At 40.7% G+C, this 26,432-nt stretch overlaps 1 protein-coding gene across 3 annotated transcripts in view; it reads right to left on the minus strand.

Annotated features, from left to right (window-relative positions):
* syt7b (synaptotagmin VIIb) overlaps positions 1-26,432 on the minus strand; it is a 390,158-nt gene that overhangs the window by 194,285 nt on the left and 169,441 nt on the right. For all 3 annotated transcript variants that reach the window (XM_061887143.1, XM_061887142.1, XM_061887141.1), the window contains 2 exons: positions 8,179-8,258; positions 6,586-6,720 (listed from right to left, as the gene is read on the minus strand). In XM_061887143.1, the coding sequence (XP_061743127.1) occupies positions 6,586-6,629 (44 nt within the window). In that variant the 5' untranslated portion in view covers positions 6,630-6,720; positions 8,179-8,258. The remainder of the gene's footprint in view (positions 1-6,585; positions 6,721-8,178; positions 8,259-26,432) is intronic.

Below are 26,432 nucleotides of genomic sequence, written 5' to 3' on the forward strand. Positions count from 1 at the left end.
TTTCGATGGGAGACAGGTCTGGACTGCAGGCGGGCCCGGAAAGTACCCACACTCTTTTTTTACGAAGCCACGCTGTTGTAACACGTGCTGAATGTGGCTTGGCATTGTCTTGCTGAAATAAGCAAGGGCGTCCACGAAAAAGACGGTGCTTGGATGGCAGCATATGTATGTACCTTTCAGCATTAATGGTGCCTTCACAGATGTGTAATTTACCCATGCTTAGGGCACTAATGCACACCCGGACCACTACAGATGCAGGCTTTTGAACTTTGCGTCAATAACTGTCTGGATGGTTCGCTTCCCCTTTGGTCCGGATGACACGATATCGAAATGTGGACTTATCAGACCACATAACACTTTTCCACTTTGCATCAGTCCATCTTAGATGATTTCAGGCCCAGAGAAGCCAGTGGCGTTTCTGGATGTTGTTGATAAATTGCTTTCGCTTTGCATAGTAGAGCTTTAACTTGCACTTACAGATGTAGCGAATAACTCTATTTAGTGACAGTAGTTTTCTGAAGTGTTCCTGAGCCCATGTGGTGATATCCTTTAGAGATTGATGTCGGTTTTTGATACAGTGCCGTCTGAGGGATCGAAGGTCACGGTCATTCAATGTTGGTTTCCAGCCATGCCGCTTACATGGAGTGATTTCTCCAGATTCTCTGAACCTTTTGATGATATTATGGATGTTGAAATCCCTAATTTTTTTGCAATTGCACTTTGAGAAATGTTATTCTTAAACTGTTTGACTATTTTATCATGCACTTGTGGACAAAGGGGTGTACCTCGCCCCATCCTTTATTGTGAAAGACTGAGCATTTTTTTGGAAGCTGTTTTTATACCTAATCATGGCACCCACCTGTTCCCAAATTAGCCTGCACACCTGCGGGATGTTCCAAATAAGTGTTTGATGAGCATTCCTCAACTTTATCAGTATTTATTGCCAACTTTCCCAACTTCTTTGTCACGTGTTGCTGGCATCCAATTCTAAAGTTAATATTTGCAACAACAAAAAAATGTTTATTAGTTTGAACATCAAATATGTTGTCTTTGTAGCATATTCAAGTGAATATGGGTTGAAAAAGATTGTCAAATTATTGTTTTCCGTTCATATTTACATCCAACACAATTTCCCAACTCATATGGAAAAGGGGTATGTACTATATGAGTACGTATTTTCTATTGTTTCATTGAAAAGAAAACAGTCCATTTGGCTGTCATCTGTTTTAATATGAGACACAATTGTGTCAAAGTCATGATTTTTTTTTTAATACTTGAAATAAGAAATTATTACTTTAAAAAAGTAGTTTCATACTTGTGAGTGTTGATGACACAGTTTTGCAACAGTTGATATTCTTGTTTCAAGCATGTTTTACTCAATATAAGTCATAAAATCTCAGCAACAAGCTGTAATAGCTTACTGAGATCTTTTAAGACCAAAACCCTTAAAACAAGTAAAACACTAACAACACATCTGCTTAGTGAGAAGAATTCTCTTATCAGACAGAAAATAAGCAAAAATCAGCCTTATTTGAGATATTTCATCTTACTTAGATTTCAGTTTTTGAAGTGTAGCTTGCGCAGGAAAAAAGGTCGAAGTCCATTGTAGAGGACGCTGGTTCCAAGGAAGAGATATATCTATTCATACAGGTTTTATGGATAATAGATGGTTTAGTGGTTGACTCGTGCTGGCAGATTGGTTTAGTGTCCACTCAGTGATGGGAGTGTGAATGATTGTTTGTTTATATGTTACCTGTGGTTGACTGGCGATCAGTTAAAGGTGATAGCGATATGGCCTAATTTTTCAATCAATCAATCAATCAATGTTTATTTATATAGCCCTAAATCACAAGTGTCTCAAAGGACTGCACAAGCCACAACGACATCCTTGGTTCAGATCCAGCATCAACGTTTAATTAATGTTGAGTTCTGACGTTGATTTCACCAATTAATTTTGGTCATTTATATTGCAATGTATATTGCAGACTACTGCAATAATAATATATATGTAGCACAGAATGTTATTTGGAATGTAAATGATAATAGAACATTTTCCAAACCGGTTAAAAAAGTTCCACTTTAGTTGCTGACGCATGCAGGAACATATTGCTTAATTTTCAGTATTAATAATTTCTCAAACACATTTTTTGTCTACTGTTACTACCTGGTTATTTTCTGCTGTAACATGGTTCAACTGTATCTACACTACAATGGTTAACATTTGTTTTGGGTGACACTACAAATTGGGTTATCGATGCAATATCGAGTAGTTACAGGGGCAGTATTGCCAATGACAATGCTGCACCTCACGATTCGATTACGAATATGATTCAGGAACTACAGTTTAAGTACGAATCGATTATCCAACTTGCCAACCCTCCCGGATTTTCCGGGAGACTCCCGAAATTCAGCTCCTCTTCCGAAAACCTCCCGGAAGAAATTATCTCCCGAAAATCTCTCGAAATTCAGGGGAGCTGGTGGCCACGCCCCCTCCAGCTCCATGCGGACCTGAGTGGGGACAGCCTGTTTTTACGTCCGCTTTCCCACTATATAAACAGCTTGCCTGCCCAATCACTTTACAACATCTACGGATTTTTAATAAAAAACTGCACACACAAGGAGACGAAGCAGAAGAACGAGGAATTTACAGCCAAGGCGACGCCGTCTGTAATAGAGTGATTCTATGTTGTCTGTTGCCATCTCTTGGTGAATGTTGGTTATAGCATTACGGGGTTGCTTTTTGATTGGCCAACGATTTACGTGGTGTAGCGCACCTGACGGCGAGTGACTCCCGCCAGTACGCAAATGGCAGAACAAAGGTTACTCAAATAGTGAAAGGTAAGTGTTTTTTTTTTAGTAACCAGTAAGCACAGTACAGTTAGTAGAACAACTGTGTTTTTAGTACTGTGTATTTGATAGATGCCGTCTGAAATTCAAATATTTATTTTATTTATATATATAATAAAATAAATTTATATAGCTAAAATTCACTGAATGTCATATATATATATATATATATATATATATATATATATATATATATATATATATATATATATATATATATATATATGTATATATGAAATACATATGAAATACTCGAGTTGGTGAATTGTAAATATACTCCTTTCCTAATAACCATGCCTCCGCCCCAACCAAGCCCCCAACCACGCCTCTTCCCGACTACGTTTGACCATTAATGCGACTTCTTGAACAGGTGCGGTAGAAACGGATGGATGGATTAAAATGCATGAGAATGTTTTGTATTTTGAACGTTGTTTTTAAAACTGTGATTACCAGCGGAAGTATTAATTACTTATCGTGTTAAGCAACGTCAGCTAAGATTTATCTGAGAGCCAGATGCAGTCATCAAAAGAGCCACATCTGGCTTGAGAGCCATAGGTTCCCTACCCCTGCCGTGGAAGGAGTGTTATTAACAGGGCTCTGTTTTCCCTAAAAGTAAACTGTTAGTGAACAGTTCTGGAGACAACGACTGAGCGCAGAGGGAGACGGTGTCAGGGGTGACAAGGGTATGGTCGCACATGACGCCACACATGACACAAAAAGAACATGACTGTGGCAAAAACAGCACATTTGGGAATTTGGACTTAAACAAGATAGAGGTTTTCTTAAAACATCGAAATTTGTTCTGTAAGGGTCGTCCGTCTCCATGGTAACGCCTCATGTAAAATGCTGCACGGGTAACGGTAAAGAGGGTCTAATGAATGATCCAATCAACCCTAACACCGAAAGTTAATTTCTTGTCTTGACAATGACAACGTCCATATATTTACAATTTAGGACATACTTGCCAACCTTGAGACCCCCGGGGGAGAGGGGGGTTGAGGTAGTGGGGGAGGGGGGGTTGAGGTGAGCGGGGTTTGGTGGTAGCGGGAGGTGTATATTCTATCATCCCGGAGGAGTTGGTGCTGCAAGGGATTCTGGGTATTTGTTCTGTTGTGTTTATGTTGTGTTACAGTGCGGATGTTCTCCCGAAATGTGTTTGTCATTCTTGTTTGGTGTGGGTTCACAGCGTGGTGCATATTTGTAACAGTGTTAAAGTTGTTTACAAGGCCACCCTCAGTGTGACCTGTATGGCTGTTGATCAAGTATGTCTTGCATTCACTCATGTGTGTGCAAAAGTGACGTACATTTTGTGTCTGGGCCGGCACGCTGTTTATATGGAGGAAAAGTGGACGCTAAAGTCAGTGCCCTTAAGCCACGCCCCCGATATTGTTGTCTGGTTGGAAATCGGGAAAAATTCAGTAGAATGGTTGCAAAGGGAGATTTTCGGGAGGGGCAGTGAAATTCGGGAGTCTCCCGGGAAAATCGGGAATGTTGGCAAGTATGATTGAGGAGCTTTATTTTTTTTTAACTGTTACCAGGAAAAAAAACAAAAAACGGTATCACAAAGGAGGACTTGCATGGCAGTTGATATTTCTCCCAATATGAGGGAGGCCCTCAAATCCACAGCCGTATCGAGGGATGCTTGCGCACAGCTCTATCAGCATTGCATACTAAACACATCACACAGTGGACATGCATGAATGGAAAAACACGAGGATCACCAGGAATGAGGGAAGACTTGTGATAAAAAGTGGTCGCCAGCATAAGATACAACTCGAGACTTGAAACCATTGGATTTATAGTGGAACTTCGATTTACGAAACCCTCGTTGTATGAACTTTTTCGATTTACTGACCACAGACCGAATAAAAAGATCCTTTGCTGTACAAACATTGTCTCAGCATACAAATAGTTTATCCATCCATTGTGTGCCCGGCAGCACATCCATTGTCTGATCTATCGCCAGTGCTAAATCAGTCAGGATTGCACTACTGTCTTTAGCTATTGTGCATATTCCTACTTTGAATTTGCTTTTAAGTGTTTTTTAGCTTTTTTACGGCATGTTTCTAGTTTTGCTTGCAATGTGTGGTATCCAGATCATTGTCATTACTTCCTCCTATCATCCCCCTCGCTGCACAAAAAAGATTAGCCAACAAAGCAAATTGGATTATTTTTTTAAATACTCCTAATCATTGAAGCACCTGACTGTTAAAAAGAAGGAGATTTGTGATTTCAAACTGTGAGTGCACCACAGGGCTAGTGACAGTGTTTGTGTGTGGCCAGGTTAGCTGCAAATGAGGACAGTTCAGAAAGTTATTGTTTTGACTTTGTTTTTGTCCAGAAAGTTGATCCATCACCCCTTTGTTCTGTTTGTTTGATATACGGGACTGCCGGGGTTCCCATTTGGTCCATCGTGAGCTATCGGTCAATTGCGGATTGAGTGTCGGTCGATCGCCAGGCGATGATAAAAAAAAAAAATAGACCAAAGAATTACCGATCATCAATCTTCACTGTGACGTCACTTCGGTCACTTGATTGACATACATGACAGCCGAGGGTTTTGTGAGATGACTGCTGGCTGGTGTGAGCTCAGTATGAAGAAAAAAACCTTTTCAAAAACACTTTTTATTATATATAAATATATATATATATATATATATATATATATATATATATATATATATATATATATATATATATATATATATATATATATATATTTAAATATACGTATTTAAATATGCATATACAGTATATATATACATATTTATATATTGTATATATACACATAAATATGTATGTATAAATATATGTTTATGTGTATATTATATACATATATATGTATTATGTTTATATATACATATATATATAAATATAATACATATATATGTATATCATATACATATATGTATTATGTATATGATATACATATATATATATATATATATATACACATATATATGTATATATACACACACATGTATAAATGTATACACACACACACACACACACACACACACGCACACACACATATACATATATAAATATGTACATATGTAGATATATATAATACATACATACATATATACATACATACATGCGTACATACATATATATATATATATATATATATATATATATATATATATATATATATATATATATATATATATGTATGTATGTATATATATATAATACATATATATGTATTTAAATATACATATATATATTATACATATATACATACATACATACATACATACATACAAGTATATATATGTATTGGATAAGTAACTTAAATACATTGAAGGCTCACTAGCTTGTATGTGCTAGTTTTCTGAGACCTTTATATTGTTGAATGGAGAAACATTTTTATTCTGAAAACAGGAAATGTGCGGTTGGTCTTTATTTTTTTGGAAGCAGGTACAGAGAGAAAGTCTGCGTTGAAATAAAAAGTGTTTTTCACGTTTTCTTTATTATTTTTTTTCATATTGAGCCCATTCCAGCCAGCGGTCATCTCACAAGACCTCTCCCTAACTTTTGTTGAGGCTGGAACACAGTACTTAAGTTTAAGTTCATAAATCGAGGTTCCACTGTTTTTTATTTTTACCTCAAGTGTCTTGTTCAATTGAGCATTATGGTCAGCGTTCACACTTTCCAAGGTGTGTGTGACTGTCCCTTTCCCCTTAAGGACTACCCACATTAGGACACAACTCAAAAGCGATGTGTGAGACTCACTTGGGTGTTAGTCGAGGGTCTCCGTAGGGGGCGTAGGGAGACATGTTTAAAAGAAACTCCTTAGGTGGGTAGGAGCTCCACCTCTGCTGCACATTACTGCTGTCATTGTTATTCCAAAAGTCTCTGTCTAGTTCACTGTGGTCAGAAAGAGTGACAAAGACAATTACTCAACGCAAGACACAGAGATACATAGACATTCATATTTCAAAAGTAGGAACATTGAAATTCCTGCATGATGTTCTACAGCAGGGGTCACCAACCTTTTTGAAACCAAGAGCTACTTCTTGGGTAGTGATTAATGCGAAGGGCTACCAGTTTGATACACACTTAAATAAATTGCCAGAAATAGCCAATTTGCTCAATTTACCTTTAATAAGTACATGTATATGTATATAAAAAAAATGGGTATTTCTGTCCGTCATTCCGTCGTACATTTTTTTTCCTTTTACGGAAGGTTTTTTGTAGAGAATAAATGATGAAAAAACACTTAATTGATTGGTTTAAAAGAGGATAAAACACGAAAAAAAAATTAAAAAAAATTTCAAACATAGTTTATCTTCAATTTCGACTCTTTAAAATTCAAAATTCAACCGGAAAATATGAAGAGAAAAACTAGCTAATTCAAATATTTTTGAAAAAATTCAAAAATAACTTATGGAACATCATTAGTAATATTTCCTGATTAAGATTCATTTTAGAATTTTGATGACATGTTTTGAATAGGTTTAAATCCCATCTGCACTTTGTTGGAATATATAACAAATTGGACCAAGCTATATTTCTAACAAAGACAAATCATTATTTCTTTTAGATTTTCCAGAACAAAAATTTTAAAATAAATTCAAAAGACTTTGTAATAAGATTTAAATTTGATTCTACAGATTTTCTAGATTTGCCAGAATATATATATTTTCAATTTTAATCGTAACAAGTTTGAAGAAATATTTCACAAATATTCTTCGTCGAAAAAACAGAAGCTAAAATGAAGAATTAAATTACAATGTATTTATTATTCTTTACAGTAAAATTATTTTTGTCAGGAAAGAAGAGGAAGGAATTTAAAAGGTAAAAAGGTATATGTGTTTAAAAATCCTAAAATCATCTTTAAGGTTGTGTTTATTCTCTAAAATTGTCTTTCTGAAAGTTATAAGAAGCAAAGTAAAAAAAAAAAATGAATGTATTTAAACAAGTGAAGACCAAGTCTTTAAAATATTTTCTTGGATTTTCAAGTTCTATTTGAGTTTTGTCTCTTTTAGAATTAAAAATGTCGAGCAAAGCGAGACCAGCTTGCTAGTAAATAAATACAATTTAAAAAACAGAGGCAGCTTACTGGTAAGTGCTGCTATTTGAGCTATTTTTAGAACAGGCCAGTGGGCTACTCATCTGGTCCTTACGGGCTACCTGGTGCCCGCGGGCACCTTGTTGGTAACCCCTGGTCTACAGTTTGCATTAGATAAGAAAACAATACGCACATGCCCTTCCACAACTTACACTAAAAGATTAGCTTTCTACTCAGAAAGTGTTGTTGAATGAGATACCTCACCATAGATCATTTTCATATGCCCCCATCTACAGATTTCCCCTGTCACCTACTTGATGGCTTTATTTTCCCCTCGACCTCTCACAGACTCTGGAGAGTTGGCAGCTTCCACCCCAGGTTTATTCCTCTTTCCCTGTAGAGAGAGTGAGGGCAATACATCAGATGATTTACTGCATAGAAGTATATTGGTCAAATGGACACTTGTCGGTGCTGAGGCGCGTAGGAATATACTCTCCTGAGCAAAATAATAAGGAACTTGTTTGCAAAAGTAGAGGGTGAAATATGTCAAAAGAAGAAACAGAAGGCAGGGTAGACAATTTACTGAAAAGGATGATTCAGGGAAAAGGAAGGGATGCCGGAGCTTTAGGAAGCTGGTACTAGAGTCACCAAGAAGGGACATTGATGACACACATTGCTGTACTAGATTGAGATCCTGCAGTGGAAACGTTCTGCTTTAGGACTGTTTTCCAGCTCAGGCAGACCACACTCAGGTACTGATGAACAGGCTGTAGAATCCTTGGAATCTTGGAGGAGAACCTCCTGCTGCTGAGGCGCCCAACATCGCCCTCTACAAACCACGTTTCGATATGAGTTGGGAATTTGTGTTAGATGTAAATATAAACGGAATACAATGATTTGCAAATCCTTTTCAACCCGTATTCAGTTGAATGCACTACAAAGAGAAGATATTTGATGTTCAAACTCATAAACTGTATTTATTTTGGAAAATAATATTAACTTAGAATTTCATGGCTGCAACACGTGCCAAAGTAGTTGGGAAAGGGCATTTTCACCACTGTGTTACATCACCTTTTCTTTTAACAACACTCAATAAACGTTTGGAAACTGAAGAAAAAAATTGTTGAAGTTTTGAAAGCGGAATTATTTCCCATTCTTGTTTTATGTAGAGCTTCAGTCGTTCAACAGTCCGGGGTCTCCGCTGTCGTATTTTACGCTTCATAATGCGCCACGCATTTTCGATGGTCTGCAAGCGGGCCAAGAAAGTACCCGCACTCTTTTTTTACAAAGCCACGCTGTTGTAACACTTGTCTTGCTGATATAAGCTGATAACATTGCTTGGATGGCAACATATATTGCTCCAAAACCTGTATGGACCATCCATCCATCCATTTTCTACCGCTTATTCCCTTTTGGGGTCGCGGAGGGCGCTGGCGCCTATCTCAGCTACAATCGGGCGGAAGGCGGGGTACACCCTGGACAAGTCGCCTCTTCATCGCAGGGCCAACACAGATAGACAGACAACATTCACACTCACATTCACACACTAGGGCCAATTTAGTGTTGCCAATCAACCTATCCCCAGGTGCATGTCTTTGGAAGTGGGAGTGAAGCCGGAGTACACGGAGGGAACCCACGCATTCACGGGAAGAACATGCAAACTCCACACAGAAAGATCCCGAGCCTGGATTTGAACCCAGGACTGCAGGACCTTCGTATTGTGAGGCAGACGCACTAACCCTTCTGCCACCGTGAAGCCCACCTGTATGGACCATTCAGTATTAATGCTGCCTTCACAGATGTGTAAGTTACCCATGCCTTGGGCACTAACACACCCCCATACCATCACAGATGCTGGCTTTTGAACTTTGCGCCTATAACAATCCGAATGGTTATTTTCCTCTTTGTTCTGGAGGACACCACGTCCTCTGTTTCCAAATGTAATTTGAAATGTGGACTCGTCAGACCACAGAACACTTTTCCACTTTGCATCAGTCCATCTTAGGTGAGCTCGGGCCCAGCCAAGCCGGCGGCGTTTCAGGATATTGTTGATAAATGGGTTTGGCTTTGCATAGCAGAGTTTTAACTTGCACTTACAGATGTAGCGACCAACTGTAGTTACTGATAGTGGTTTTATGAAGTGTTCCTGAGCCCATGTGGTGATATCCTTTAAACACTGATGTCCGTTTTTGATGCAATACCGCCTGAGGGTTCAAAAGTACTTAATATCATCGCTTACGTGCATTGATTTCTCCAGATTCTCTGAACTTTTTGATGATTTTACGGACCGCGGATGGTAAAATCCCTAAATTCCTTGCAATAGCTCGTTGAGAAATGTTCTAAAACCGTTCGACAATTTGCTTACAAATTGGTGACCCTCACCCCATCCTTGTTTGTGAATTACTTAGCATTTCATGAAAGCTTCTTTTATACCCAATCATGGCACCCACCTGTTCCCAATTAGCCTGCACAACTGTTGGATGTTCCATATAAGTGTTTGATGAGCATTTCTCTAATTTATCAGTATTTATTGCCACCTTTCCAAACTTCTTTGTCACGTGTTGCTGGCATCAAATTCTAAAGTTAATGATTATTTGCAAAAAAAAAAAATGTTTATCAGTTTGAACATCAAACATGTTGTCTTTGTAGCATATTCAACTGAATATGGGTTGGAAATGATTTGCAAATCATTGTATTCCGTTTATATTTACATCTAACACAATTTCCCAACTCATATGGAAACGGGGTTTGTACATCCACCCTCTTCAGAAGTGGCTAAACCACGGTCGTAGTCCACGCCAGCTGCCAAAGCACCAGTCCTGTGCTTTAAGTCCTTCTCTTCGACAACAGACATGACTTACTCGTCATCGTCACCTTACCCTGATGATGATGGCGTTATCTATTTCGCCAGCAACTCCACTGATTGTCGTCGAATTGTTGCTGGGAAACCGGTTCTAGATTAGGGGTTGTCCTGCCATTCCGTGCCTAGTGATCCGTGGCCATTTTTCCTGCTTCCCATCCTGTGTGACATTGACCTTCAGACGCCTGAGATCTGTTCCTTGGAGAGGGGGGGTACTGTCATGCGCTGCTTGACAGTTTTAGACTTCTGCGTTTGTGTTTCCTGCTCTCTCCTAATTTTGTATTTTGTATTCACATTGTGTCATTAGTTTCCTGTTTTTTTTGCAGTTTTTAGTTCTCAATTTTTTTTCCCCAAGAGGCTGGTCCTAATTTGTTACTTGTAGGTTTTTTTGGCACAGTATTTGGACTTTGGCATTTGCTGGATCATTGCATGTGTTTTCCCTGATGTCACACAAGTTTCCTGGGTTTTTTTTTGTGTTTGATGGTATTTGTGACTCGTTACTTCCATTTATTTCTTCTCCTTGCTGTGCTTTTGTTACGGTTTTGCAATTTCGCATGAACAGCCGTTGGTCTTTCCTGTTTGGACGCCAAAGATGCTTCCAATTTCCTGCATGAAAGCCTGGTCCATCTCTCTCTCCGGTTCAGAACGGGTCAGTCGGGACTACTCCGGCCTCCAGTTTGAAGAGTGGTGCTGCTCCCATCCCCGGTTCTGATAGCCTCCAGTACTGTCGGGACAGCTGCAGCCTCCCCTTGGACTTTGGCTTTTGCTGGATCGTTGTGCATGTTTTCCATGATGATACCTGAGTTTCAGAGATTTATTTTTTTGTTTATAGTCTCTGCATTACTTCCATAGACTATTAATTATTTTCATTGGGGTGCTTATGTTACTGCTACTGTTGCAACGTTCCTCAATCCACCAGCCCTTGCTTTTCCGGCGAGGCAGCCTGAGATTAGATAACTGCTTCCAGTTTCAGCAAGAGTCCATTTATTTTTACCGTTCTGACTTGGTGGTTGGGACTACTCCAGCCTACAATTCCAGGACTATGGCTGGAACCCCTCTCCCCTCTCTAGTACAGACAGTATCAAGCTTGTACCGGCGGGACGTCAGGAGCCCCCACACCCCCACTTAGACTTTGGGGTTTGCTGCATCACTGCCTATGTTTTCACTGATAATTCCGGAGTTTCATGTCGCTTCTTTATTGTTTTCCATCTATCCATCCGTTTCCTACCGCTTGTCCCTTTTTGGGACAAGCGGTAGGAAACGGATGGATGGATGGACAAGCGGTCCCTAAAAGTTTTTAAGCGCTCTTATTTTGTCTGTTTCCTAGTTTTTTTCCCTGTGCGCTGTTTCCCTTCAGATGCGGCTGATTGGCACCTGGCCACACCTGGTGTCAATCAGCCTGTTCCTATTTCTACCTGCTTTTGTCCTCCAGTCGAGGGCTGGATTATTGTCGCTCTTGTCATTGCTACCTCTCGTGTTGTGTGGTTTCATGTCTTGTCAATACAGCGTTGGGGTAAGCTATATTTGATTGCGGTTTGTAGCTTACTGCTTTTTTTTCCCTGCTTCCAAGTTTGTTTTCATATTACATGTACAACTTTTGTTTCCTGCTCGATACCTGCTAGCTTCCACGCTAGGCTTTTTTGTTTTTGCTAGCTTCCATACTAAGCTCCGTTTATTTTCTAGTTTCCAAGCTAGGTCTCTTTGTTTGTTATCCGCCTCATGCGCTCTTTTTGTTGTACCCCTTTGGTTTGTTCTTGTTTTAGTATTTATATTAAATCATGTTTTCCTATCCAATACCTGCCTCCATCTCTGCATCTTGGGGTTTGTCTCAAACCAATTGTGACACAAATAATTAAATACATACATATTTAGCATACTGTTTACAAACTTAAACATGTGTTCAGAAATGTGTATAAATCAGTTCTGTAAAAATGTTGATATGTCAAAATCATACACATATTACTACAACAGTAGTGTAGCAGTGACCAAACTAAATATGAAACACTCCAGAACTCAGGAGGGGATTTTCCCCAGTATGTATTTTATTATTTTATTAAACCCTACAGCATTCAACTCATAACCACTTTATTTAATATTAAGTTGGGAATAAACTTATTTGGATCATCTTTTTTCGTACCTGTTGATTTAAGTAAATCATGTACAATATCTTCAGAAAGATATTCATAAGCACAACTTGTCAGGCTTGCCCCTGACAGTTTGTTTGTGTTTTAGTTTCTCTTGTGTGTGTGTAGTATTTCCTGTCTTTAGTTCCTGTCAATTTTGTCTGTTTCCTGTCTTTCTCCCTGAGTGCTGTGTCCCCTCAGTTGCGGCTGATTGGCACCTGGCCACACCTGGTGTCAATCAGCCCGCTCCTATTTAAACATGTCTTCCAATCCAGTCAGTGCTGGATTATTGTCGAAGTCACTTCCGTATTGTCGCTCCAGTCGTTTCATGTCGTGTCATTGCAGCGTAGCGGTAAGTTATATTTCGATATCTGTTTGTAGCTTACTGTCTTTTGTTCCCTGCTTTCGTTTTGTTGTCATCCTACAAGTAACGACTTCTGTTTTCCTGCCCGCTACCCGCTAGCTTCCGCGCTAGGCCCTTTTGTTTTTGCTAGCTTTCATGCTAAGCTCCTTTTGTTTTCTAGCTCCCATGTTAGCTCTTTTAGTTTTGTTATCCACCTCGTGCGCTCTATGTTGTACCTTTTTTGTTCTTGTTCTAGTATTTTGATTAAAACATGTTTACCTGCAAAATGCCTGCCCCCTTCTCTGCATCTTGGGGTTCGTCACAAACTAACTCTGACACAACTGATCTTTTGCCAAAGGGAGACTAGAAAAAATATATATATTTTTGGGGGGTAAATGCCAAAATGAACAAGGGGTAGGAAATGGATGGATGTATGGATGGATGCTCTATAGAGCGTAAACATAAAAATATTTTTTGCAATAGCATCAGAGATGTATAAAAGGGACATTCATTGTGTGGCTGCCTTGCCTCCCCAATTACTCGGGGGTTTGAAGGTATCGAGGGAATCAAATCAAAAGCTTACTTAGGGATTCTGGAGTGAAATGTGCTAAGCGCTGGAAGATCACAAGGTTTAAGTTGAAGATCATTGGTTCTTGAAAACTATCCCTGATCCCTGCACAGACATTTTTGGATGGAGGGGAAAACCTGTTATTGGTTCACTAATCAGTTTGTGTACTATAGTTGCTAAATGAAAAATATTTACTTAATTGGGTTGTTTAAGTTCACATACATTTGTACTACATTGTATTTCAATTGAAAAAAAAGATACATATTATGAACTAGTGTTATTCAATTGTAATAATAATAGTAATGGATTAGATTTATATAGCGTTTTTTTATCGACTAGCCATTCAAATACACATCTTTTTTTCTATGATTTTGAATACAGATGTCCGATAATATCGGACTGCCAATATTATCGGCCGATTACTGCTTTAAAATGTAATATCGTAAATTAATGGTATCGGTTTCAAAAAGTTACATTTATGACATTTTAAAAACGCCACTGTACAGAGTGGTACACGGACATAGGGAGAAGTACAATAAACCGTAAAAGGCACTGCCTTTGCGTGCCGGCCCAATCACATAATATCTACGGCTTTTCACACACACAAGTGAGCGCCAGCCATACTTGGTCAAAGGCCATACAGGTCACACTGAGGGTGGCCGTATAAAAACGTTAACAATGTTACAAATATGCGCCACGCTGTGAACCCACACCAAACAAGAATGACATTTCGGGAGAACATCTGCGTAGTAACACAACAGAACAAATATCCAGAACCCCTTGCAGCACTAACTCTTCCGGGACGCTACAATGTACACCCCCGCTACATCAAACCTGAACCCCCCCACCTGACCACCCAACAGCTTTTACCCGTGGGCCACTGGGATATTGAATCTGTCCAAATAGCTTACAGCCTTTTTCACTCTTCCACTGCTGTTCATACTAGTATTATGTATTTGTTTTTAGCATGTTATTTATTTTTTATCTTGTATTTGAACGGCACCTAACAGAGTAGCCAACTGTAATGTCGTCATGCTCTCATGTTAGATCAAAATAAAGCATTATTTTCGATGGTTTTATTTTCCAGAAAATATCCTTGACTTCCCAATACAAATGATGACATATATTGTATGTTTACTGTATAAATGGCACTAAACCCACTTACAGTAGGTAGTCTTCATGAGTTTAGGGGCCCACAGTAGAAAAAACAATAGTGGTTACTGGTTATATTGCTAAAATTTGTCAAAAATGATCTATGAATATTTGTGGAGCCGTGAAGAAAGACCATCATGTTTGGCTCTGGACAAGTCTTCTTACTAAGGACCTCTGTGTTGTGTTTTTTTGGTTTGTTCCTGCCTTCTCCTTGTCTGCGTCTGTTTTTTAGTGATTCGTCCTCGGCGAGGGGCGGACCTTGTGGCGCACCTGCTTACAATTAGCTCACCGGTATTTAGGTTCGTCACTCTCAGCTTGACCTTGCCGGTTATTGTTTCCTGAACCCCGCACGTACATGTGCCTGCTTTGATTCATCCGACCTGGTACTTTGCCCTTTTCTTAAATCCTGTTATTCTTGACCTCGTTGTGTTTTGTTTCCTCGCCACCTTTTTTTTAGAGGACTTTTTCTGAGCTTAGTGCGTCCTGGCTTTTTCTCCGCCGACCACTGAAGAAACTGTTTTGGTTAAAGGCCTACTGAAATGAGATTTTCTTATTTAAACAGGGATATCAGGTCCATTCTATGTGTCATACTTGATAATTTCGCGATATTGCCATATTTTTGCTGAAAATAATTAGTAGAGAACATCCACAATAAAGTTGGCAACTTTCGGTAACTAACAGAAAAGCCCTGCCTTTACCGGAAGTCGCAGACGATGACGTCACATGTTTGATGGCTCCTCACATATTCACATTGTTTTTAATGGGAGCCTCCAACAAAAAGAGCTATTCGGACCGAAAAAACGACAATTTCCCCATTAATTTGAGCGAGGATGAAAGATTTGTGTTTGAGGATATTGATAGCGACGGACTAGAAAAATAAATAAATAAATAAATAAAAATAAAAACGGATTCAGATGTTTTTAGACACATTTACTTGGACAATTCTGGGAAATCCCTTATCTTTCTATTGTGTTGCTAGTGTTTTAGTGAGTTTAACAGTACCTGATAGTCGGAGGTGTGTGTCCACGGGTGTCTTGACGCCAATGTCTCAGCGAAGTCGACGGCAGCTTTATGGACGGGGCAAGCTCCACTGATCTCCGGTAAGAAGTGACTTTTTGCCAGAATTTTTTTACCGAAACCTGTTGGTTGACAGTCGGTCGGGATCCATGTTCGTTTGACCGCTGTGATCCATAGTAAAGTTTCACCTCCGGGAATTTTAAACAGGGAATCACCGTGGGTTTGTGTGGCTAAAGGCTAAAGCTTCCCAACTCCATCTTTCTACTTTGACTTCTTCAATATTAATTGAACAAATTGCAAAAGATTCAGCAACACAGATCTCCAAAATACTGTGTAATTATGCCGTTAAAGCAGATGACTTTTAGCTGTGTGTGAGTGCAGCACTCATATTTCCTAACAGCCCGTGATGTCACGCGTACGCATCATCATTACGCGACGTTTTCAAGAAGAAACTACTGGGAAATTTAAAATTGTAATTTAGTAAACTAAAAAGGCCGTATTGGCATGTGTTGCAATGTTAATATTTCATCATTGATATATAAACTATCAGACTGCGATGTGGGTAGTAGTAGGTTTTAGTAGGCCTTCAATATCCATGGTGTGCACTTTTGCCCCATCGCCCTTTGTTACCTGTTTGGACTTATTAGTTTTTTTGCATCCAACACTCTGGCCTACAAGAAATAAATATTGCATCCATCCGGAACCAATCTATTCAGCGATTACATAAGGTCAAAAATGTATGTAAAATATTATTGGAAACTAATTCATTTAAAGCACCGGGTTGGGGAGGAGACCCTGCCCCAAGTGGAGGAGTTCAAGTACCTAGGAGTCTTGTTCACGAGTGGGGGAAGAGTGGATCGTGAGATCGACAGGCGGATTGGTGCGGCGTCTTCAGTAATGCGGACGTTGTACCGATCCGTTGTGGTGAAGAAGGAGCTGAGCCGGAAGGCAAAGCTCTCAATTTACCAGTCGATCTACGTTCCCATCCTCACCTATGGTCATGAGCTTTGGGTCATGACCGAAAGGATAAGATCACGGGTACAAGCGGCCAAAATGAGTTTCCTCTGCCGTGTGGCGGGGCTCTCCCTTAGAGATAGGGTGAGAAGCTCTGCCATCCGGGAGGAACTCAAAGTAAAGCCGCTGCTCCTCCACATCGAGAGGAGCCAGATGAAGTGGTTTGGGCATCTGGTCAGGATGCCACCCGAACCCCTCCCGAGGGAGGTGTTTAGGGCACGTCCAACCGGTAGGAGGCCACGGGGAAGACCCAGGACATGTTGGGAAGACTATGTCTCCCGGCTGGCCTGGGAACGCCTCGGGATCCACCGGGAAGAGCTAGACGAAGTGGCTGGGGAGAGGGAAGTCTGGGTTTCCCTGCTTAGGCTGCTGCCCCCGCGACCCGACCTCGGATAAGCGGAAGAAGATGGATGGATGGATGGATGGATAATTATTGTGAATACTTTTCTTTTAGTATTTCCACAAATTTGAATAGTATGATACTATGACATGAATCTGCCTCAGTATGCACAGGATTCTGGATCAGTACATATTTTTGCCGGTGTGTCATCCCACTGATATTCATCAAGAGACATCTGCACAGCAGTATCTGTGGAGGCAACATGGACCCTGATACGTCGTCGAAGGAGGGTAAACATTGGGGGAAATCTTAGCTTCCAAGGCGTAATAGGTTTCTAGAAGTCAGGAGCCTACGATTCAATGCAGCTCATGTATCATTAAACCCAATCATAACATCTTCAGGGGCTTCACGGTGGCAGAGGGGTTAGTGTGTCTGCCTCACAATACGAAGGTCCTGCAGTCCTGGGTTCAAATCCAGGCTTGGGATCTTTCCGTGTGGAGTTTGCATGTTCTCCCTGTGAAAGCGTGGGTTCCCTCCGGGTACTCCGGCTTCCTCCCACTTCCAAAGACATGCACCTGGGGATAGGTTGATTGGCAACACTACATTGGCCCTAGTGTGTGTTGGCCCTGCGATGAGGTGGCGACTTGTCCAGGGTGTACCCCGCCTTCCGCCCGATTGTAGCTGAGATAGGCGCCAGTGCCCCCCGCGACCCCAAAAGGGAATAAGCGGTAGAAAATGGATGGATGGATAACATCTTCAGGAGAGTGGAGGAAGGCGGAAAAAAGGTAAAACGTTGAAAGAAGGTGGGAGGAAATAGCAAACAAGATCGGATTGGGAAAAACAGGAGGGAGAATTTTAAAGAGAATGCAGAAAAATGCCATTTCAAAATGAATAAAGGATGCCACATGAGATAAACTAAGAGTGAGTGAGGCCATGCATCCCTCGGAAGTATTCTCATGAGCCCTGCTGCCATCATGCTTGTCACACAACTGACTGTTAGCGATAACAGTGTTCGCCTTGCGTTTAGAAATATGACATTGTGGGAATGATCTTTGCCAGCAGCTCGGTGGCAGATAGAATTGAACTGAAAAAAAAAACACCTCTCCAGACAATAAATAACTTGAACACAAGAGCCAGCATAACAGTGGAGATGTGTGAGTAATGTTAGTAATTATTAGGGATGTCAAAGTTACCGCGTTAAAGCATGTGATCAATTTAAAAAATATTGCTTTAACATGAATTAATGAAAATTAGTCACAATGTTTGTTTTGACAACCAGAAGGTAATGCACATTGCACAGGCAGTGATCACGTCAAACGCCAGTGTAGTGTTGTACAGTATACCCGTGTGGAGAGGCGGAGCCGGCAGTCCGACAGCGAGGCAGGGCACACCGTAGCCCAGCCCAAGATGGCGACGAGGAGGCGTGGCCGGCAGTCCGACAGCGAGGCAGGGCACACCGTAGCCCGGCCATAGATGGCGGCAAGGAGGCGTGGCCGGCAGTCCGACAGCGAGGCAAGGCACACCGTAGCTCAGCCCAAGATGGCGGCGAGGAGGCGTGGACGGCGTGCGAGCGGCGAGGCGGGGCGTGCAGGGAGCGACGCCGCAATCATATTCAGGTGCATGGATCGCGCGCCTGGGGACGATTAAGTCAGGGAGAGAGGCGGGGAGACGAGAAGGAGCCAGAGGGAAGCTGACGCTGAGAGAGAGAGACTAAGAGCGCGAGAAAGGCGACGACGCCCGAAGCAGTAAGACAAGCGGAAGAGCGAAGCCGCAGACGGAGCAGCTGAAAAGCAGTCTTTATTTAAAAATAAAGAAGTCTAAACGTGCCGCCGCTACGTCCTTCCTTGACGGTCCTTGGAACCCGCACGACGGCTTGATGAGCCTGTCACAAACCATATTAGTATAATAACGCGATACCATCCATCCATCCATCCATCCATTTTCTACCGCTTATTCCCTTTCGGGGTCGCGGGGGGCGCTAGCGCCTATCTCAGCTACAATCGGGCGGAAGGCGGGGTACACCCTGGACAAGTCGCCACCCCATCGCAGGGCCAACACATATAGACAGACAACACTCACACTCACATTCGCACACTAGGGCCAATTTAGTGTGCGAATGTGAGTGTGAATCATTTTCGGTACTATACCGCCTCTGAAAAGTACCGGTCAGCCCTACCCTGAGTCCCTGTCGTTGTCACGTCGTGTCATTGCTGGTTTACGAGCAACAAGCATGTTCCGCAGTGCACACACTCATAGTCCTTACAAGCAGACACAGCGTTTGGACAGAAAAGGGAGAACAGACGCATTTTGGCTTAAAAACTAACTATAAAGGTGAAGTTATAACACTGGAATGCTCTCAGGAAGAGGTGCTTTAAGACATGGCTAAATAGCTAGCGGCTGAAGTCCAGCCCCAGTCGGCAGTGTTTTAGCCACTTCTAAATATCTAATCCTTGTCTCCATGGCAACAAATAAAGTAAGTTTCTTACAAGTATCATCCCTGCAGGAGAATAATAGCTAAACATGTTTCACTACACATTGTAACTCACCGGCGTCACAATGTAAACAAACGCCATGTGTGGATCTACACCTAACATCCACTGTAATGATACCAAGTACAGGACCGTATCTAGTCGATACGACTATGATTACATCGATATTTTTTTTGTATCAAAGGATCTTTTCTTGTTTTTTAAAAATGCATATTATGTTTATAAACTCAGGAAATATGTCCCTGGACACAAGAGGACTTTGAATATGACCAATGTATGATCCTGTAACGACTTGGCATCGGACTGATACCAAAATGTGTGGCAGAATCAGATTGGAAGTCTCTCCAGAGAGTGGTGAGGACGGCGGAAAAGATCATCAGGACTCCTCTTCCTCCTATCAAGGAGATTGCAAATCTGATCTGCAGCGACTCCTCCCACCCCCACCAAGGACTGTTTTCAATGCTCGACTCTAGAAAGAGGTTCCACAGCCTCAGAAGCAGAACCTCCAGGTTCTGTAATAGCTTCTTCCCTCAAGCAATAAGACTCTTGAACGCATCATAATAATCCCCTGAATTCCCCTCAAAAATTAATTAACTCGCCGGAATACAAAGACAATATAACATACATCCATAAACGTGGATGCATTTGCAAAAGTGCAATAAATGTATCTGTACAGTCCATCCATTTTCTACCGCTTGTCCCTTTTGGGGTCGCGGGGGGTGCTGGAGTCTATTTCAGCTGCATTCGGGCAGAAGGCAGGATGCACCCTGGACAAGTCGTCACCTCATCGCAAGGAACCCACGCAGTCACGGGGAGAACATACAAATCCCACACAGAAAGATCCCGACCCTGGGATTGAACTCAGGACCTTTGTATTGTGAGGCACATGCACTAACCCCTGTCCCACCGTGCTGCCCGTCATTTAGCTGACACATTAAGTATATTTGCCTGGTGTCAGATCGGAAACCAAATGAGTGGTATCGCACATCACGACCGTTCACCAGTCACGACACATTTATGAATTCTCCGACTGTCTGAAAATACAAACCCCGTTTCCATATGAGTTGGGAAATTGTGTTAGATGTAGATATAAACGGAATACAATGATTTGAAAATCCTTTTCAACCCATATTGAATTGAATGCACTAGAAAGACAAGATATTTGATGTTCAAACTCATAAACTTTATTTTTTTTTTGCAAATAATAATTAACTTAGAATTTCATGGCTGCAACATGTGCCAAAGTAGTTGGGAAAGGCCCTGTTCACCACTGTGTTACATCACCTTTTCTTTTAACAACACTCCATAAACGTTTGGGAACTGAGGAAACTAATTGTTGAAGCTTTGAAAGTGGAATTCTTTCCCATTCTTGTTTTATGTAGAGCTTCAGTCGTTCAACAGTCTTGTTGTCGTATTTTAGGTTTCATAATGGGCCACACATTTTCGATGGGAGACAGGTCTGGACTGCAGGCGGGCCAGGAAAGTACCCCCACTCTTTTACTATGAAGCCACGCTGTTGTAACACAAGCCTTGGCATTGTTTTGCTGAAATAAGCAGGGGCGTCCACGATAACGTTGCTTGGATGACAACATATGTTGCTCAAAAACCTGTATAGACCATTCAGCATTAATGGTGCCTTCACAGATGTGTAAGTTACCCATGCCTTGGGCACTAATGCACCCCCATACCATCACAGATGCTGGCTTTTGAACTTTGCGCCTATAAAAATCCGGATGGTTGTTTTTCTCTTTGTTTTGGAGGACACGACGTCCACGGTTTCCGAATATAATTTGAAATGTGGACTCGTCAGACCACAGAACACTTTTCCACTTTGCATCAGTCCATCTTAGATGAGCTCGGGCACAGTAAAGCCGGCGGCGTTCCTGCGTGTTGTTGATAAATGGCTTTCGCTTTGCATAGCAGTGTTTTAACTTGCACTTACAGATGTAGCGACCAACTGTAGTTACTGACAGTGGTTTTATGAAGTGTTTCTGAGCCCATGTGGTGATATCCTTTACACACTGATGTCCGTTTTTGATGCAGTACCGCCTGAGGGATCAAAGGTCCGTAATATCTTTGCTTACGTGCAGTGATTTCTGCAGATTCTCTGAACCTTTTGATGATTTTACGGACCATAGATGGTAAATAGCTTGCAATAGCTCGTTGAGAAATGTTGTTCTTAAACGGTTCGACAATTTGCTTACAAATTGGTGACCCTCGCCCCATCCTTGTTTGTGCATTACTTAGCATTTCATGGAAGCTGTTTTTATACCCAATCATGGCACCCACCTGTTCCCAATTAGCCTGCACACCTGTGGGATGTTCCAGATAAGTGTTTGATGAGCATTTCTCAACTTTATCAGTATTTGTTGCCACCTTTCCCAACTTCTTTGTCACGTGTTGCTGGCATCAAATTCTTAAGTTAATGATTATTTGCAAAAAAAAAAAAAAATGTTTATCAGTTTGAACATCAAATATGTTGTCTTTGTGGCATATTCAACTGAATATGGGTTGAAAAGGATTTGCAAATCATTGTATTCCGTTTATATTTACATCTAACACAATTTCCCAACTCATATGGAAACGGGGTTTGTAGAAACCTTCCGCTAGGAAGAAACGGACACAAACGCAGCAGATATTTAAAAAAATGCATTTTTACTTCACACCAGTGTTGAAAAAAATATCAATTGACTCTAAAACACATTAATTAATCAATTAATCCTGTACCACTGCAAAAAAAGTGCTTTGAATTTTGGCTCCCTGTGTGATTAAAAGTGACACCCTGCTTTATTGGGTTTGCGTTACTAACAGCTGGTGATATTGATTAGAAACTTGGATTGTTTCCTAAATGGCAGAGTTGATATCCAGTGATTTATTCGGAGTTCAACTGTGATTGAAGATAATGTGTTCACCTTTATTGTTATGAGGATTGTACCTTGATAGTATTTTGGCGATATTGATACCAAAGAGTTACGGATTAAGAGAGGGAATGGGTGTGCAAAGATGGTAAATTGACAATTAAGAAGATGCCATCTTACATTTATATTGGATGTAACAAATACAGCTTTGGTAAAAAGCCAAGTTTTTTGTGACGCGCACAACCTTTTAATCTCATAATTTGCAGAAGTCTCTTTTGATTTTATTACAGCATTCAATCATTTTGGCTAAGAGTCTCTCAGCAGGGCACATCTTGACTTTACAATGTTTGCACACTCTTCCTTGCCAAAGTGTTTCAAATGTGTCCGATTGAGAGGGCATCTCTTGTCAATAGTCCTCTTCAGGCCAGCCCACGGATTCTCGTCGTTCGTGCTTGTGTATGATGTTCCTCAAACAAAAGTTTAGAAAAATGCCCAAAATACAGATCTTACATTAGAGATGTGCCAATCAACATTGTTGGCCTCTGATCTGATATTTTGACAATAGCTTATATAACTGGAAATGATTTATAACAAGTAACTCAAGTAAATACAACAATACAATTTTGTGAAGCCAGGGTTTCCCCTTAATGTAATTGAATGTGGCGTGCCGCCACAGCATTTTTATTACCGCCACAACTTGAAAATAAAGTTGTTTTTTTTACTTGAAAACAAATTAAGGTAATATAATATATTGTAGCCCCAAGAAGAAATCAAAAAGTCCGACACTCTTTTGAACTTTTATTACCAATCTTATGATAACAAACGGCATCATTCCAACAGGTTTTACCTGACGAACAAACACTTTCACGCTTCCGCGAACACACAACAACACTTTTTCATTCTCCGCCAATCACCTTTCATGCACGGACGGTGTGTTTACAACCATGGGAAAAACTGACATTAAATCCAAACCGCACAAACATAAAACATTAAAATTAGCTATATATACATATATACCAAAAAAAGATTTTGATCACCAATGTCTGCGCTTACGAAATTGAATGTAAACAAAACCCACGCCATTGTCTGGAGTTTTGTCAGCATGTCTGTGATGGGGACATAATTTTTATATATATTGCAGGTATACCCGTGGAAAGCCATCAACAAAATGTGCTTGTATTAAAAGGACAGTGGTGGCTTTCAAAAAGAAAAAGTTCAACTAGACCAACAGCGCGAAGCTCGTGAGATGACATGCATCACACATCGGGGACAGAAGTTAAGAGTCTCTAAACAAAAGTACATTCTATAATAACACCAAAAGAAGATGCTAGTTACTATTTGTTTTTAATAAAATAAAAAAAAACGGTCATTAAAGTCTGGAAACACTTTAAAAAAATCTCAACAAAGTATATATAAAGTATACCTGAGGGTTGCAGGTTCGCTTCCCACCTATGGACATCAAAGTCGTTGCCGTTGTGTCCTTGGGCAGGACACTTCACCCTTTGCCCCCGGTGCCGCTCACACCGGTGAATGAATGATGAATGAATGATTGGTGGTGGTCGGAGGGGCCGTAGGCGCAAACTGGCAGCCACGCTTCCGTCAGTCTACCCCAGGGCAGCTGTGGCTACTGATGTAGCTTACTACCACTAGGTGTGAATGAATGATGGGTTCCCACTTCTCTGTGAGCGCTTTGAGTATATAACAATAGAAAAGCGCGATATAAATCTAATCCATTATTATTATTATATTATTATTGCAAAACGATAAAACTACTATGTATATATATACATATATACACATACATATATACATATATATATATACACATACATACATACATATATATATATACACATATAGTTACATATATACATACATACATACATACTGTACATACATATACATACATACATACATACATACATACATACATACATACGTATATATACACATACATACATACATAACCCGTTTCTATACGAGTTGGGAAATTGTGTTAGATGTAAATATAAACGGAATACTATTATTTGCAAATCATTTTCAACCCATATTCAATTGAATGCACCACAAAGACAAGATATTTGATGTTCAAACTCATAAACTTTATTTTTATTGCAAATAATCATTAACCTGGAATTTGATGCCAGCAACACGTGACTAAGAATTTGGAAAAGGGGCAATAAATAATAATAAAGTTAAGAAATGCTCATCAAACACTTATTTGGAACATCCCACAGGTGTGCAGGCTAATTGGCAACGGGTGGGTGCCATGATTGGGTATAAAAGCAGCTTCCATGAAATGCTAAGTAATTCACGAACAAGGATGGGGTGAGGGTCACCAATTTGTAAGCAAATTGTCAAACTGTTTTAGAAAAACATTTCTCAACGAGCTATTGCAAGGAATTTAGGGATTTTACCATCTACGGTTCAGAGGTTCAGAGAATCTCCAGAAATCACTGGACGTAAGCGATGATATTACGGACCTTTGATCCCTCAGGCGGTACTGCATCAAAAACAGACATCAGTGTGTAAAGGATATCACGACATGGGCTCAGGAACACTTCATAAAACGACTGTCAGTAACTACAGTTGGTTGCTACATCTGTAAGTGCAAGTTAAAACTCTGCTATGCAAAGAGAAACCCATTTATCAACAACATTAAGGAATGCAGCTGGCTTCGCTGGGCCCGAGCTCATCTAAGATGGACTGATGCAAAGTGGAAAAGTGTTCTGTGGTCTGTCCACATTTCAAATTATATTTGGAAACTGTGGACGTGGTGTCCTCCGGAACAAAGACGAAAATAACCATCCGGATTGTTATAGGTGCAAAGTTCAAAAGCCAGCATCTGTAATGGTATAGGGGTGTATTAATGCCCAAGGCATGGGTAACTTACACATCTGTGAAGGCCCCATTAATGCTGAATGGTCCATACAAGTTTTGGAGTAACATACTGTATGTTGTCATCCAAGCAACGTTATCATGGACGCCCCTGCTTATTTCAGCAAGACAATGCCAAGCCACATGTTACAATAGCGTGGTTTCATAGTACAAGAGTGCGGTTACTTTCCTGGCACGCCTGCAGTCCAGACCTGCAGGCGGGTCTCAGCGAAACCTGGCTTAAACCAGACGACTCTTTTGCGTTAAATGAGGCATCTCCTCCTAACTATACAAATGCGCATATTGCCTGTCCCCTTAAAAGGGGTGAGAGGGTCGCACTGATATACAACGAAAACTTTAACCTTAGTCCTAACCTAAAAAATAAATATAAATCGTTTGAGGTGCTTACTATGAGGTCTGTCACACCGCTTCCTCTATACCTGGCTGTTATCTACCGCCCCCGCCCCAGGGCCCTATTCGGACTTTGTCAGTGAATTCTCAGAGTTTGTTGCTGATATAGTGACGCACAGTGTGGCGCATATTTGTAACAGTGTTAAAGTTGTTTATACGGCCAACCTCAGTGTGACCTGTACGGCTGTTGACCAAGTATGCGTCACATTCACTAATGCGTTAGTAAAAGCCGCATACATTATGTGACTGACCACGCTGTTTTTATGGAGGACGAGCGGACGTGACGACAGGTTGTAGAGGACGCTAAAGGCAATGCCTTTAAGTTACGCCCCCAATATTGTTGACCGGGTGGGAAATCGGGAGAAATTCGGGAGAATTGTTGCCCCGGAAGATTTTCAGGAGGGGCACTGAAATTCGGGAGTGTCCTGGGAAAACTGGTAGGGTTGGCAATAGGGCTGTGAATCTTTGGGTGTCCCAAGATTCGATTCAATATCAATTCTTGGGTCACGATTCGAT

This window comes from Nerophis ophidion, linkage group LG25 (assembly GCF_033978795.1).
Source record: "Nerophis ophidion isolate RoL-2023_Sa linkage group LG25, RoL_Noph_v1.0, whole genome shotgun sequence".
In the NCBI taxonomy this organism is placed as follows: domain Eukaryota; kingdom Metazoa; phylum Chordata; class Actinopteri; order Syngnathiformes; family Syngnathidae; genus Nerophis; species Nerophis ophidion.